This window comes from Arachis stenosperma, chromosome 9 (assembly GCF_014773155.1).
Source record: "Arachis stenosperma cultivar V10309 chromosome 9, arast.V10309.gnm1.PFL2, whole genome shotgun sequence".
NCBI lineage: Eukaryota > Viridiplantae > Streptophyta > Magnoliopsida > Fabales > Fabaceae > Arachis > Arachis stenosperma.
In genome coordinates this window covers 158,812,544-158,828,525 of record NC_080385.1, presented here as the reverse complement: position 1 = coordinate 158,828,525, position 15,982 = coordinate 158,812,544, and the positions used below count along the sequence as shown (strand labels likewise).

Below are 15,982 nucleotides of genomic sequence, written 5' to 3'. Positions count from 1 at the left end.
ATTCTTTCTTAGCCCGACAAATAATCTGCAACGGTTGATAGTGATAATGATGAATAGATATTTACAGCTTCGTCTCCGGGTTTGCAACAAAGGGGATTTAGGATTGGGAAGTGTTATTGCAGAGAAAAACGCATTTTTTCTTCATCGTTGTGGTGGTTTTGTGCTATGTGTAGCATCATTTCGAAGACGCACTACCATTTAGGACAACTTCCATTGAAGCCACTTCATTCTAGGTACTCAATCTTGAAGCTTGTTTCTTTTTCTTTTTCTTTTTTTCTTCCTGTTCTTGTTGTGTAATAGTGTGTAGTGTTTGCTGCAGTAAGAGAGAGTATGGAATTGGGAGGGTGAAGATGAGTGGGAGAATGGGGGTGGTGTGTATGGGGATGCTTGCACCCAGAAAGTTCATGCAGAGAAGGAAAAAATTGGAAGTGTTCAAGGATGCTGCTGATGAAGCTGATCAGAAGAATTGGAGGAGGCTCATGAACCAAATTGACGAGACCGGTTCTGCTGTTTCCGTGCTCATTTCTGAGAAGAAAGCAAACCACACTCTTCCTAGAGACCTTATCCTTGGTACCTTGGTTAGGTATAAACAACTCAAAAGGTGGAACTTTGTTGTTGAGGTATACAATGAAAAATTATACATATATATAGATAACACTTTTTGTGGCCCTATGAAATTCTTGCTTGGTACTTTGTTTATGATTCTAATTAATTGCTACATGTTTGATTGTTTTTAATTTTCTAGATTCTTGAATGGCTTCGGACTCAAAGTTGGTGGGATTTTGGTAAGATGGATTTTGTTATGCTTATAACGGCTTATGGAAAGCTGGGAGACTTCAATAATGCTGAGAAGGTCTTGAGCTTGATGAATAAGAATGGCTATCCACCAAATGTAGTAGCTCAGACTGCACTCATGGAGGCATATGCGAAAGGAGGTCGATGCAGTAGCGCCGAAACAATATTTCGTAGGATGCAGAGATCAGGCCCTGAACCTTCTGCAGTAACATATCAGATAATACTCAAAGCGTTTGTTGAGGTAAACATAAATCTTGTTCTATGCACTTTAATTTTGCCTTATGAAATATTGCTGAGTTAATGTCATTGACTTTGGCTTTTGCATTTTTATTACTGATATGCTTGTAGGGGAACAAGTTTAAAGAAGCTGAAGAAGTATTTGAAAATCTACTGAATGATGAAAAATCGCCTTTGAAACCAGATCAGAAGATGTTTCATATGATGATTTATATGTATAAGAAGGCAGGAAGTTATGAGAAGGCTCGCAAGGCATTTGCAGTGATGGCTGAACGGGGAATTGAACAATCTACAGTTACATATAACAGCTTGATGTCATTCGAAACAAATTACAAGGAAGTTTCAAACATATATGATCAGGTAATATTAATTGTCTGTCAAACTTATCTTTCATAAAATCTCTGGTAAATTTGGGATAGTCTAATTCCAGCTCTTGTATTCTATGAATTCTTATTACAGGCAGCGTCATCTTCGATATTACTCTTTTCTCTTTTTATAATTGAAAACTTAATACATGTACATTGAACATTGAATTACTTCGTTATTTCCAAAGGAAAAGGAACTAGTTTTGAGCTTGCTTGTATAAAGAAAAAAATTGCTTATTTAGAAATGCTTCTTCAAATGAGATAGATAGGCTGTAAATTTTCGGTTAAGACTCAATTTTCATCCCTAGTTCTTCGTATCAGAATGATGAGCAGTTGAGCACCAGTTTGTTTCAGTCAGATTTTTGATAAAATACCAAACCATTAGTAATTTTATACAAAATTTATTTGATCTGAGTCATTTTCAAGACTGTCCATTAGTTTTCATCTACTTTATTCCCCCTTTAATATATTGTTTATAATTAATTCATCAGATTTTGAAGTCAATGCCTTATTTTAGATGCAAAGAGCTGGTCTCAGACCTGATGTTGTGAGCTATGCCTTACTCATCAATGCTTACGGGAAGGCCAGGAGGGAGGAAGAAGCACTAGCTGTATTTGAGGAAATGCTTGATGCCGGTGTCAGGTATGTTAAAGAATAAAGAATATGATTATTATTACATCATGACTTGAAAGAACGCTGTAACCTGTCAACTGGGGCATATCAACTGGACTGAACACTATTTTTTTCATGGATGAAATTTAACATCTCAATATTTTACTGCTGTTGATTGGTGTCTATTTTTTTTGCCAACTTAGTTATAGTTTATCTAGTAAAGGTTTTTAATTATTTTTCTTCTGTTTCACAGACCAACCAAGAAGGCTTACAATATTTTACTAGATGCATTTTCAATATCTGGAATGGTAGAACAAGCTCGGACAGTGTTTAAGAGCATGAGAAGAGATAGGTAAATTGTACTTCTTAATCCTTATACTGTGATTCATTAATGAGTAGGATTCCATTTCTGCAAGAAATCACTGGCCAAATGAAAGGCTCGGTGCTCGCCAATGTTGGTTCCGCTTTTTACAGTGGTTTATGTTTTAATTAAATGAAGGAAACAATGAGCATCTTACATTATGATGACCCTTTAAAATTTAATCTCTTTCTGTCAAGCATTGAGGAAGCATTTTGCTCATATCATTGTACTTGCTCCATGCAGATGCTCACCGGATATTTGCTCATACACTACCATGTTATCAGCTTATGTGAATGCATCTGACATGGAGGGTGCTGAGAAGTTTTTCAAGAGATTGATACAAGATGGTTTTGAGCCCAATGTTGTAACCTATGGAACCTTAATCAAAGGTTATGCTAAGATAAATGATCTTGGGAAGGTAACACAGAAGTACGAGGAAATGCTTAAGCACGGCATCAAGGCGAATCAGACTATTCTGACCAACATCATGGATGCATATGGAAAATCCGGTGACTTTGACAGCGCCGTCCTTTGGTTCAAGGAAATGAAGTCTCCTGATCAGAAAGCCAAAAACGTCCTTCTATCTTTAGCAAATACAGAGGAGGAGAGAAAAGAGGCTAATGACCTTGTCTTGCATTCCAATTTACCTAAAGTTAATGGTGTTAGCAAATTAGGTGATGAAGATGATGATGAGAATGAGAATGATAATGATAACGATAACGATCAAGAACATAATTATGAATATTTTGATGCACAGTTGAGCATGGCCTATGATGAACAATCCAGAGTTCCCAGCTGATGACCGAGAAGTTCTGGAAGTCTCATGACAAATTTTGTATATTGTCAAATTTAGGATCTTTATGTTTTTATTCTTCTGTGGTGCAATTATATTATAGACAAACAATTCTTTTCTTTTTCTTCAATTATTTTCGAAAGTGTTCATTTCAATACGTAAAAACTGTTGATGCATTTATACCAACAAGCTCTTTTGTCAAGGATTTATTTTTCTTTTGAGATAAATTAGGAAGCAAAAGAAAAATGATAAAAAATTCAAAACCATGCAACAAAAAATTTGATTAGTCTGTAAGTCTGTAACGGTAAATTTAATTATTTTATTAAAAAAATATATTTATATATAAATATTTGGCATATAATGTACGTGTGGTCAAGAATGAAAAATGGGGGAGAGTGACAGCATTGGTTCCTGGCATATCATATTTTATCGTTGAACTTCACTTTGAGCCTTTCCTCTCCGATTGGCGATTCACAAATGGCATCGCTGTCATTTCCGGCGCTTCCACTCCGTACACTTGCATCTACCTCCTCCGCCTCCTCCTACTCTGCTGCTCCTTTGCTTCACTGCTCCGTTCCGGCGAGGCTTTCCTTTTATTCCTCCCAAAGAAGAACTACATGCCCCAAGCTCCGCTGTTCCCGTCAATTCACCGTTACATGCGGCACCGCCATCACAGAGATCAACGAGACACAGTTTAACGACACTGTTTTGAAGGCTAACCGTCCCGTTCTCGTTGAGTTCGTCGCTAACTGGTGCGGCCCTTGCCGTTTGATCTCTCCCGCTATGGAATCCCTAGCTCAGGTCTCTCTCGCCCTCCAAATTCCTTTTTCCTGAAGAATTTATCGTGTCGTTTTTTTACTATCTGATTATGTTAATTTATTTATTATTAATTAACAATAAATAATTCTTCTTTTGATAACAAAATTTAGTGTTGATTAGAGTGTTGTCTTATTTCATATGTCTTCATTGAATGAAACGAAAGTAAAAAAACCACTGTGCGAGTTTTTTAATAGAGAGATATTTGCCATGCTTGCAACACATACTTAAGCTTGGGATGATTTATAACCTTGATGAACCATGAAAATAAGGACAGGATTTTAAGAAATGCAACACATATGAGGTCATGGTGATATCTTACATATGAGGTGGTGATTTTGGTTCAATGAACAGAACTTTTTGCTGAATGTTCTTAAGGATATTCTCTCAAACTGAAATGTTTTGTATCATAAATTGCAGGAATATGAAGACAGATTAACAGTGGTGAAGATTGATCATGACGCGAACCCTAGGCTAATCGAAGAGTACAAAGTTTATGGGCTACCAACATTGATCCTCTTCAAGAATGGGCAGGAAGTTCCAGAAAGTAGAAGAGAAGGTGCAATCACCAAAGTTAAACTCAAAGAGTATGTGGATGCTTTATTGGAATCAATCTCAGTTTCGTAGATACGAGTCGAAATTCCGTTTCCGTCTCGGTTTGCCGGATTTCTACATTCTTGAGTCAACTGTATAACATAAGCTGCAAATACAGGATGTTTTGTTTAAGTAAATTTGTGACTTTCTATCCCTTTTTGGGTTTCCCTTTGTTGTTTGATTCAGGTGTATAAATTTCTTCTCCTTTGACAGAAGTGTAATTGGTAACATTGTTAAAGAATCAAGAGGCTTAATGTAATTAGGGTTGTGAAATTTGATGTTATTACAAAATTTTATTCCACAAAATTGGAAGCCGTAAATTAGTGATTCAGAGCTCTATCTGCAGCACCGGCACTGCTTCTTCTCTGCATGAATGACAATGATGTTTATACAAAGTTATAGACAATTGTGGAAGTAGCAAAGAATTCAATATATTAGAAATGCAACTATATATAACTGACTTCAATGTTGAATAGAGCAGTGTAATATATTGAAAAGCAAAAATGGTATGGCATAAAGGTAATTGAAGCATTACAATGATCATTGTTCCAAAAGAGCAAAACCCAAATATTTAAAATAAAGATCTTATAGGACATGAACAAAGGGCATGCTATAGTATCTTAATCTCAAGGAAGCATAAAAATAGACAAATTCACAGGGAAAAGGAACCTCTAAACGGGTCATGTGCTGTGTGATTCACCAAGAGATCCTACAGTAGCCAACCTAAGTGAAACTATTGGACTAATATTAAGAACATTTTCTTACAGGGTGTAACACACACTCTCTCTCTCTCTCTCTCTCATGGCAGTGCGAATCCTCAAACCGAATCCCTGTGCTCTTTGTCATATCTTATTCTCCAAAAGATTACGACTTTCAAATTCCACCACTCGTTCGGTTTCTCAAGCACCCACTTCTTCTTTTTCTTCTACGCACGTCGATACCCTGATCTCCATCTTCACCAAACGACCCTTCACTCCAGACACCCCTGAACTCACCCAAATCGCACCCTTCCTCACCTCTCACCTCGTCGAATCCGTCCTCAACCGCTTCCACAGCTGGAAGCTCGCTCACACATTCTTCAATTGGGCTTCAACCCAACATGGCTACCGCCACACTTGCTACACCTACAATGCCATGGCTTCAATTTTGTCCCGTTCCCGCCAAATTCCTCCTTTGAAGTCTCTTCTCAAAGACATCGTCCAATCTCGTTGCTCTTTCCCCCCTGGGGCACTCGGTTTCTTGGTTCGGTGCCTGGGCAGTGCTGGGTTGGTTGATGAAGCAAACGAGGTGTTTGATGAAATGCGCCTGAAGGGTCTCTGCATTCCAAATGATTACTGTTACAATTGCTTGTTGGAGGCTTTGTCTAAGTCTGGTTCCGTTGATTTGATGGAGAAGAGGTTCAACGAAATGCACAGATTTGGTTGGGAATTTGATAAGTTCACTTTGACCCCGGTCATGCAGGCCTATTGCAATTCTCGCAGGTTTGAAGAGGCGTTGAGTGTTTATAACACAATGCAGGAGAAGGGTTGGGTTGATGAACGTGTTTGGACCATGCTGGCTTTGTCTTTCAGCAAGTGGGGTGAGGTGGATAAGGCGTTTGAGTTGGTGGAGAGAATGGAGGAGCAGAGAATGAGAATGAATGAGAAGACTTTCTGTGTTCTGATTCACGGGTTTGTGAAAGAGTCTCGGATTGATAAGGCCCTCCAGTTGTTTGATAAAATGAGGAAGGCTGGTTTCACTCCTGATGTTTCCTTGTATGATGTTCTGATTAGAGGACTGTGCAGGAATAAAGAGACTAACAAAGCTTTGAGCTTGATTTCGGACATGAAGGAACTTGGCATCCTACCTGATGTTCGAATCCTCACGAACTTGCTGTCATCTTTTTCAGACAAGACTATGGTTGTGAGAATACTAGAAGAAATCCCGGAAGAGGAAGATGATAAAACTGTTGTTTTGATTTATAATGCTGTTTTGAATAGTTATGTTGGTGATGGGTTGATGGATGAAGCTTATCACCTTCTTCAGACGATGATTCGAAGCAAATCTGGTACTGATGCTGATACAAATAATTTCATCAGGGTCAAGAGATTGGTTTTACCTAATATCACATCCTTCAGCATTGTTATTGATGGCCTGCTCAAAAATGGTCAGCTGGACCTTGCGCTGAGCCTCGTCCATGATATGCAACAATTAGCTGGCAGACCAAATATTTCAATCTATAACAATCTGATCAATGATCTATGCAATTCCAATAGATTGGAGGAAAGCTTTGAGCTTTTGTCAGCGATGAAAGAATCAGGAATTGAACCAACTCATTTCACTCACAACTCAATATATGGGTGCCTGTGTAAAAGGAAGGATGTTTCAGGAGCCATCAATATGCTGAAGGAGATGCGTGCTTGTGGGCATGAACCGTGGATAAAACATTCAACCTGTATTGTGAAAGAGCTATGTGATCATGGGAGGGCAATAGAAGCATGTAACTTCCTTAACAGCATGATTCAAGAAGGTTTCCTTCCTGATATAGTCTCCTATTCTCCAGCAATTGGTGGCTTGATCAAGATGCAGGAATTGGATCAAGCTCTGAATTTATTCAGGAATTTGTGTTCTCGTGGCCGCTGCCCTGATGTGGTTGCTTACAACATAATGATAAGTGGGCTTTGCAAAGCCAACAGATTCGCAGAGGCTGAAAATTTGTTGGATGACATTGTTTTGAAGGGTCTCTCTCCCTCAGTTGTTACATACAATTTGCTAATTGATTTTTGTTGCAAGAATGGTTCTATTGATAAGGCTATGGCGATTCTTTCCAAAATGTCTGGAGAAGGTAGGGAACCAAATATCATTACATACACAACTTTGGTAGATGGATTATGCAGAGAAGACAGGCCTGATGATGCTCTATTGGTTTGGAAAGAGATGGAAAAAAAGGGTTGTACGCCGAATCGAATTGCTTTCATGGCACTCATTCATGGTCTTTGCAAATGCGGTAGGCCAATTACAGCCCTCCGGCGTTTGCGCGAAATGGAACAGAGAGGAATGAAAGCCGACTCATTCATCTATATTGCATTGATGAGTGCTTTCTTGTCTGATCTAAATTTGATCTCAGCATTTGAGATTTTCAAAGAGATGGTTGATTCAGAATCTTTTCCTGAACCCCATGATAAAAATTACAGTATTGCCGTAGATGCGATAAACAGATTTTCTAATGATCATCAAACATCCTCTGGTATCCAGGTTCTAAGGGAAGAGGGAAAGATCCCAACACACGGTTTTTGACTGTTTGGAATGAAAATGTTGATCTTTTCTAGTCAACCACTTTTAGCTATATCTAAAGGAAGTCAAAGTTACATATCAAATTGGAAGAGGAACAAAAGAATGAAAGAGAAGGAGGAGGGCACTAGGGCTAGTTTATTTACATATTGGGACAGAGATACAAAATCATGTTTGATAGAAAAGATATGGACAGAAATAATGTGTCTAGAGAGATTGAATTAGTATATTTTGTGTCCATCCTGACAAGAAAGACACGGAAACACTAACAAGAGATACAACTTATTTTTCATTTTTTTAATTATTCTTGTTAATTTTTCATAATTATATTGTTTATTATTATATTTTTTGTCTCAAATTTTTGAATAAAAAAATGAGAATAAATTGAATTTTCATAATTTGTTCTATTTTATCACCAAACAGAATACAAGAATATAAAATTGTGTCTTTATTCTTCATGTTTTGTTTTCGGTGTCTTATTTTGTCCAATTCTAAAAAACAAACGCAACTAAGAGGATGGTTGTATAGCCGCATGGAAGGAATGAAATAATGAATGATATTTCCAATGAAGAGAAAATAGAAACTAAACAGAATGGGGTAACTTTGGAAGGGGTTCTTGGCAGTCACACTGAAGCAGCTGTCTCTCTGCTGGGAGAAATTATTTATTGTATAGAAACATAGGGCTAATTTTTTTTGTTATGGAAGTAGGAGTGGTGATATACCTTAATATTGTAACTTTTGGTGTTTTTTAAAATTGTGAAAAGTACACAAATTGGAGAGTCCGATCTGATTGCAAAGAGAGAGGGGGCACAAATCGGACCCAGGATTTTCTGCCAGTACACAAATCGGATCCAGGATTTTCAGTACCTCAAATCGGACGGTCCGATTTCTCTTGGACAGCCATCATACGCCAGTAAATCACCATACACCCCCATAACTCAGGTATACACCATTCCTTTCATCATATTAAAAATAAAAAGTTCGAAACATAGCAATACTTTTTGAATTTTGAGTAATACTTTACCTGTAATAAAGTTTTAATCGCACTTTAATCCTCGTAAATTTTAATAGCTAAATTAGATTTTAATTTTTTTTTGTTAGATAAATCAACTTTTATCATTATTTATTAAATATATAAGAGATTCTAAGAATTTAAAAAAAAAATACTCTTTTATAAAACAATGATATAGAAATTAATTTGTCTACCAAAATAAAAATTTAGAAACTTAGTCATTAAAAATTTATCAAACACGAATATTTAATTAGCTTTTTTAGAAATTTATTTAAAATATTACTCTTTTCTCTCAAGTTTTTTTTTCCAATTTTTAAATGTGATAGATTAAAATGTGGAATTATGAAATTTACTTCTAGTTTGTAGTTGGATTCTTTTTTTATTCCCAATACTTAGAGTCGTTTCATTAGGGATTTTCAGTCTTCATGATGTACCACCTTAATTCATAGCTTCCTCAAATAAAACCGTACCACATTTATCTCCCGACAATGCTACGTAACCAACCGGCTGCACGTAGCTTCTCAGAAGAAGATGACGTATCCCTTGGTCCAAACTCCAAAGTAAACAACAACGTAAAGACTGCGACATATTGAATTCTTGGTAGGGAGCACTAAAACAATAGTTAAATACAGAGAGAGAGAGAGAGAGAGAGAATCGGTAACTAGCCACTTTATCCTGTAGAGTGGAAAACAAAAAGGGAAAATTAAAATGGGCTCTGCTAAAACGCCAGTCATTCCATTTAAAGACAATCTGAGAGCTGATTCCAAAAGTTACAATTAAAACCCAGAGCAGAGAAGAGGGATAACCACAAACTATTCTCCCCAATATGGCATGTACTAATATAAAGGATAATAGCCCTCAACTTGCACAGTTTTTCTTCATTTTGAAGGACAGCTATTAAATCCCCTACTAGCTGCTCCCGGAAGCAGATACCTCAGTACTGCAAACAGGGCAAACCTGCGGACAAAGACACGTTAAACAAAAGCTTCATTACAATTTACAAACACTATCATGAAAAGGACAGGGCAATGAAAATTAATGTTTATATATGGTGCTGTTAGATTTATAATGAAACTTCAGCAAAGAGGATTCCATCAAAAGACTAGCCTATTGGGTTGAAGAACTACATGGCTAAAGGACTACATTGAATTTACTTATTTGCTCTATTTTTGACTCATAATACCTTCCATGCTTCAACTCGACTAAAATAGAAGTGGTCTTGTACCTGAAAGAAATCCATCTTTTTTCTTTGTTTTATTTACATAAAGCCCATATTTAAATTTGATTCCGTCATGTTACCCTAAATGCATGCTTTCAGACTAGATATAAAGAAGAATATACATCATGAGGAGAGAAGAATAACAATACCTTGTTTATTTTCAACCAATTATTGATGCACTCAGGATGGTATAGATGTTTGCAGGAAAGAACTGTCAAGGACTCGTCGTCCTCATAGTCCATCCGACAGATGACACACCTGAAACAGGGCAACAGAATCAGGTGCCTCAGCATATCTTGATTACAGCTCATGTTAAAAAAACAACAGAATTTGCACATACGAATCATTGCTTCCATGTTGATCGCTCCCAGTCTTGTACTTGATTGATGGCAGACCGGCAAGAGTATCAGTTGAAAGACCTCTGCTCTCAGTTCCAACTACTTCACCCAATGCCAGTAATTCCTAAAATAATTGAAGCTAGTCTTAGAAAATGGAATCAAAGGGGATACAGAGGATAGTAGGCATTACACAATTTCGGTATATAGAAAGCCACCTCATATGAAAGTTCATCTGGATCAACATCTTCCCATGCATCCTGCAGGTCCATATATTCAATCGTACATAAGTTGCATGATTATATGTTACTATATAAGAGGTGAGAAAATAAATCCAGTTTGATCAATCAACATTCAAGAATAGCAATTTTGACTTGAAATGGAAGGAATTAGTTATATTGTTGATACAAAGATATTAGTTTGTCATCAAACTTCCATTTTCAATTATTTTATAACATCACTTCATTCTCAAATATCCAAAACGAAGGAAACGACAGTCAATTTCTATCTCCAAGGTTTTAATATTAAGTTATATATGGGAAGATTAACAGCTAATGTGTTTGTAAGAGAAAGTACAAGTCAAGTTAATCTATCTAAATGTGGAAAGAATTTGGACTAAAAAGTTAAAATCTGTACTTGAAAACATGCATTCGGAATGAGCCTACTGGATTAATATATTCCATATAAGGCTAAGCCCACCAAGTGGGGTACCCCATTTTTAATGGAAGACATTCCCTTGATTATGTGGTACTGAGGTTTCGCAACTTTTAAATGTTTTGTACGTTGTCCTGAGTATGTCCAAGTTCCCGCACACAAAGATTAAATCATGAGTATGCTAAAAGGCACATAAACAAAGCAAAGGCGTTTACCTGAGAATTAGCACCATGATCCTCTGCTTCCCCAGCCTCGCCTGTAATTGAAATTGAAATTAGCAGTTTTAACAACTGAATGATTTAAAAATAATGTAATCTCAACAGATTTTCCATTTGAAGCCTAGAAACTTACGGTCATTTATCCCAGCAAGTGCCAGGAGTCTAGCTGCCATTTCCCTCTCTTCAGCCTCTTGTAATGCCCTTGCATAGGCTTCATCACTTGAAAATACATCTGGATCAAATTCAATGCTAGGATTATCATGTTCTCCAGCATCATCATGAGCATGGACATCAAATGCATCTTCATCTTCATTCTCATAATCCTCCTCGTCATCATCATCATCATCATCGTCGTCGTCCTCATCGTCTTCATCCAGATCAGTTCCATCATGCAGATCATCAAAATCATCTCCATCATCATGCAAATAACTCCCAGCTTCCCAACTTCCATAGTCACTTCCTTCATTATTCATTCTAAGCATCATGTATGCCCTTTCCTGTTAAATAATTAAATCCAACAACATATTAACCAGAGGAAAATAAAATCAAGAGCATTTGTGAACCATGACAGCCACAGGATAATGCTGATAATATTGTGTTAATACTTTGCATATATACACTACACTTTATAGTTCAGTTGAACCCTCGCGAGGTTTCTAAAACAAACTAGTGCATCTCAATATAAACATGTAATATCTTTTTCTCCGACTATCTTCCTATAACATTCCAACATGTTATCAATGTGGGACTTGAATCAAGGATATTCATGACACAGTATGAACTATGAAGCCTATAATTTCAATTGAGAATAAATAAAAAAATCCTTATCAAAGATATAGAGGCTTAGTGTTCTGCATGTTCATGATCTACTACCTGTTAATACACATACAGTTGTGGAAAGCAATACTAGTTCTAGTTCAGGGATATTGGGGTTTAAACTGTTTAAGGCATTCTAATTCAGAAAACAACTTCAATTATCTGAAATTCATCTTAGTTACTTTAATATGAATCGAGTCAAAACAACAAAAATTAGTGTAAAAACCTTACAAACTCACTTCATTGCGTTTTCCATACCCAGATTTCTCCCCACCCAACCACAACCAAATGGCACCACCAAAGATGAAGGATCAAAAACGAGAAAACGAATCAAAGATAAGAGAAGGAGGAGAACCTGTTCCTGAAGGGTTCGTGCAAGGGCAAGGTCAGCATCGACCTGGCTGAGATTGGTGAAAGGGGTTCTCGAAGGTTGCCGAGAAGCAGATCCAGTTTGTTCCCCTTCACCGCCTTCGCCACCGTCACCGTCTTCTTCTGCTTCTGCTTCTTCCTCTTCTTCTTCATCCACTTGCTCCGCCATGTGCTCCTCCACGCCGTTGTTGAAATTGGAGCGATCCTCTTCCTCGCTGTGGCTGTTTGATTTCCCACCGGCAATTGCGAGTTTGGCGGTGGCGGTGGCGCTGCCGTTGGTGTTGGTGGCGGCGGTGTCGTTCTCCATCGGAGCCAGAAACAAAGAAGAGAGAGTCGCAGACTCAACACAAACACGAAAAGGTGAATACGGAGAAGAAAAGATGAACGAATCCAAGTATCACACAGAATATATACTCTCTTTCTTAGTTATTATTTAAGGTTTAAATATCTTTTTTTTTTCTCCCTAAAAAAATATTTCTAATTTTCCTTCAATCAAATTTGAAATTAGTCCATCTTCATAATTGTCATTAACGGTCTGCACTAATTATTAAAAAAGATAAGATAGGATACAATATATAAGATAAAAAAAATTGTTGTCAGGTTCGTAATAATTAATATTTTTTTTAGAAAGATAAGATACAATAATTTATTTTTAAAATATTCTTTAATTTATCTTATATCAACTATAAAAACAAATATTCTAAAAACATTTAATTCTTTATTTAGATGCTGAACCTAAAATTTGAAAATAATTGTAGATGTTAATTTTTTAAAAATTAGATCAAATATACTTTTTATTTTTAAAGTTTATTATAAATTTTAAAAATATCTCTAAATTTTATTTTATTTTATTTTATTTTTATTTCTCTAACATTTTTGATTTGTATTAAATATATCTCTAACGATTAATTTTTTTAAATATTTATGATAAATTCAATAATAATTTCACAAAAAATAATCTTTAACACAAGTAAATTAAACATAATTGTCATGTATTATTGTTGGATTGGTCTTAATATTTTTTTAAAATTTAGCTATCAATGATATATTTGATATAAATCGAAAAATTTTTAAATAAAATTAAAACAAAATAAAATTTATAAATTTTTGTCAAGTTTCAGAAAAAAGGGATATACTTCACAATTTTTAAATTTTAATTAACAAATCTGATAATCAGATTTGAGGGATAGCAAAATTATTGAAAAAATTTAACTCTCAAATTTTATGGAGATAGAAATCTTAAAATTTAGTAAAATATAAGAGTCAAATTTGTGTTAAAATTTAATAGAACACAATTTTAAAAGTGAAATTTATATTTAAAAAAAAATAAAAAAGCTAATACTATAAATGTACGAGTCAAATTTGTAATATTCAAAATTTGACTGATTTGTTGATATATGACTTCACATCATAATAAAATACATCAAGTTCTAATAATACTAAAAAATATTATTGTTAGCCTAATATTAAAATTAGATAATGGCACTTGTCATGTATTTTTTTTTTTTTTTTTTGCATGGTGGACTAATTTTTCTTATATGGATGGAAATATTATGTTATATGTTGTTATTGGAATTACTGGAAATTTTTAATATAGAGTTAATTTTTTTAAATTATTATTAAATAAATTAGATAATCAAATTTGTTGAGGGACAAAAAATATATAAAATTAAAAGGTTCGATTTTAATAGGAGCAAATTCTTTTTCGACCACTACACAAATTGGTAAATTCAATCTCTGATTTTTTTTTTTTATAAAAAGTGAACAATACAAAAAAAGAAATCGAAATATCGAATGTACTACTGCCAACACCAGTGAATCTATGGATCATCATCCTGTTGTACACACACTCCTAGGCAATATTAACATTTAGTTTTTTTGTCCGTAATATTAAGAGAGTATAACTCTTTTTAAAATTAAGTTAATTTTATTTTGATATTATAAATTAAAACAAAAAATATAAAATTAAATTATTTTTATAAAAAATTATAAGAGATACAAATATTCATTAACTAAAAAGATCAGAATCTTTATAAATAAAAAAATTAAATAATAAATTTTTTAGGACAAAACACGCAACTAAATCAAATGGGAGGATAAATTACAGGATTCGACTAAATGCAAAAACGTAATATAGATCACCTAAAAGCATGTTTGTATATAATTCGAATCAAACAGTTTCAAACTCTTAAATCAGTAGTAATTCGAATTTAATCAATTCGAATTATGCATGGACGATGATGTTCTACGTAGTTCGAACCGAGCTGATTCGAATTGTGCACAGGGTAGTCCGAATCACACTGATTCGAATTATAAGGGGAGCTATTCGTTATATAGTTCGAATCTAACTGATTCGAATTATATGTATGTAATTTGAAATTGGCTGTTTCGAATTATGAAGCCCCATACGTGTATAAGTATGGTGTGAACGTGAATTCCTCTCAATAGAGTGAAACACAATGGCTAGCGATGAGAGTTTTTTAATATTGGTGCATTATAGAGGGTCTATTAAGAAAAAAACATGCTCTGGTGTGAAGTTCATTGATAAGGATCCCCTCAGTATTTTTGTGAGACCCACGACGAGCTTCGATGACTTCCTGAATTCTATAATACAGAAACTTGGGCTATAAGGCGTGAAACGGGTGGAGAAGTTATTCTATCGCATTCCGATCTCAGTGCTGCGAGATGATGTGAAGTACGACTCTTTTGTCATAGGGAGTGACAAGGATTTAGAGGTTCTGTTCCATTGTCGTCGGCAGTTTCTCGAGGTCAAGACACCTGAGCTGTTGACAAAGCTGGTTGATATGATCTCTAGCTCACGAGGTTCGAACCGGAATACCCAAACACCAGGTACGGTAGCTGGTTCTAGTTCGAGACCTGTTGGTACATCTTCATCCGTGCCTATGATTGCACCTCGGGACGAGCTTGTCGCCTCCCCGTCGTTCGCCGTTGATCTCAACCGCAGTGGTGGCGGAGAGGTTGGTATCGTTGATAGGGTGTCGATTCTCTTACAGTGTGGAGTACCGACTGGTATGGATGATGCATTGCTGGATGATGATGACAATGATGATGTGGAGCCGGACATCAGTGCTGATGATAGTGGTGATGACATTGCAGCGAGTAATCTAGCTGGGGTTGGCGGTGGTTCTTACTCTGGGACTCAACAGTACCCTCCGCATTTTTCATCTTTGGACTTGGATGCCGTGAGACAGGAGGGGGTTCCTATGGAACCCATTGGATTTGGTGCCAGGGTTACCCAGGGTACCGGAGGTTTTATAGAGTTTCAGGTTGGTCAGTAGTTTCAGGATAAAGAGGAGGTTGTGTTAAACATGAAGACGTATAGCATCCGACGCGGGGTACAGTACAAAGTGGTGGAGTCCAATTATCGCAAGTATCTTGAGAAGTGTACTGAATTCGGGAACAGGGTGCACATGGTTTATTAGGATTAGTCTCCGCTAGCGCAATGGTATTTGGGAGGTAAAACGGTACAACGGACCTCATACATGTCTGGCGACG

The 15,982-nt window shown here is 36.0% G+C and overlaps 4 protein-coding genes across 4 annotated transcripts; 3 read left to right on the top strand and 1 right to left on the bottom strand.

The window, feature by feature from the left end:
* The first annotated feature begins 40 nt into the window (after positions 1–40).
* On the top strand, positions 41–3,356 carry LOC130948421 (pentatricopeptide repeat-containing protein At3g59040). The gene is made up of 7 exons (XM_057877140.1): positions 41–233; positions 320–620; positions 746–1,036; positions 1,144–1,392; positions 1,915–2,039; positions 2,263–2,361; positions 2,614–3,356. Exons 1-7 carry the CDS (start codon positions 166–168, stop codon positions 3,167–3,169), a joined length of 1,689 nt encoding a protein of 562 aa, XP_057733123.1. The 5' UTR covers positions 41–165; the 3' UTR covers positions 3,170–3,356.
* A 194-nt stretch (positions 3,357–3,550) lies between these two features.
* Positions 3,551–4,846, top strand: LOC130950852 (thioredoxin X, chloroplastic-like). The gene is made up of 2 exons (XM_057879451.1): positions 3,551–3,964; positions 4,400–4,846. Exons 1-2 carry the CDS (start codon positions 3,641–3,643, stop codon positions 4,604–4,606), a joined length of 531 nt encoding a protein of 176 aa, XP_057735434.1. The 5' UTR covers positions 3,551–3,640; the 3' UTR covers positions 4,607–4,846.
* Positions 4,847–5,179: 333 nt separating this feature from the next.
* On the top strand, positions 5,180–8,113 carry LOC130950851 (putative pentatricopeptide repeat-containing protein At5g08310, mitochondrial). Its single transcript, XM_057879450.1, has one exon. The coding sequence runs from the start codon at positions 5,375–5,377 to the stop codon at positions 7,847–7,849; it is 2,475 nt and encodes an 824-aa protein (XP_057735433.1). The 5' UTR covers positions 5,180–5,374; the 3' UTR covers positions 7,850–8,113.
* Positions 8,114–9,417: 1,304 nt separating this feature from the next.
* LOC130950701 (E3 ubiquitin ligase BIG BROTHER-related-like) lies at positions 9,418–12,860 on the bottom strand. The gene is made up of 7 exons (XM_057879261.1): positions 12,453–12,860; positions 11,415–11,778; positions 11,279–11,319; positions 10,628–10,669; positions 10,415–10,536; positions 10,224–10,332; positions 9,418–9,812 (listed from the first exon to the last, which is right to left on the bottom strand). Exons 1-7 carry the CDS (start codon positions 12,771–12,773, stop codon positions 9,765–9,767), a joined length of 1,047 nt encoding a protein of 348 aa, XP_057735244.1. The 5' UTR covers positions 12,774–12,860; the 3' UTR covers positions 9,418–9,764.
* Positions 12,861–15,982: the final 3,122 nt, after the last annotated feature.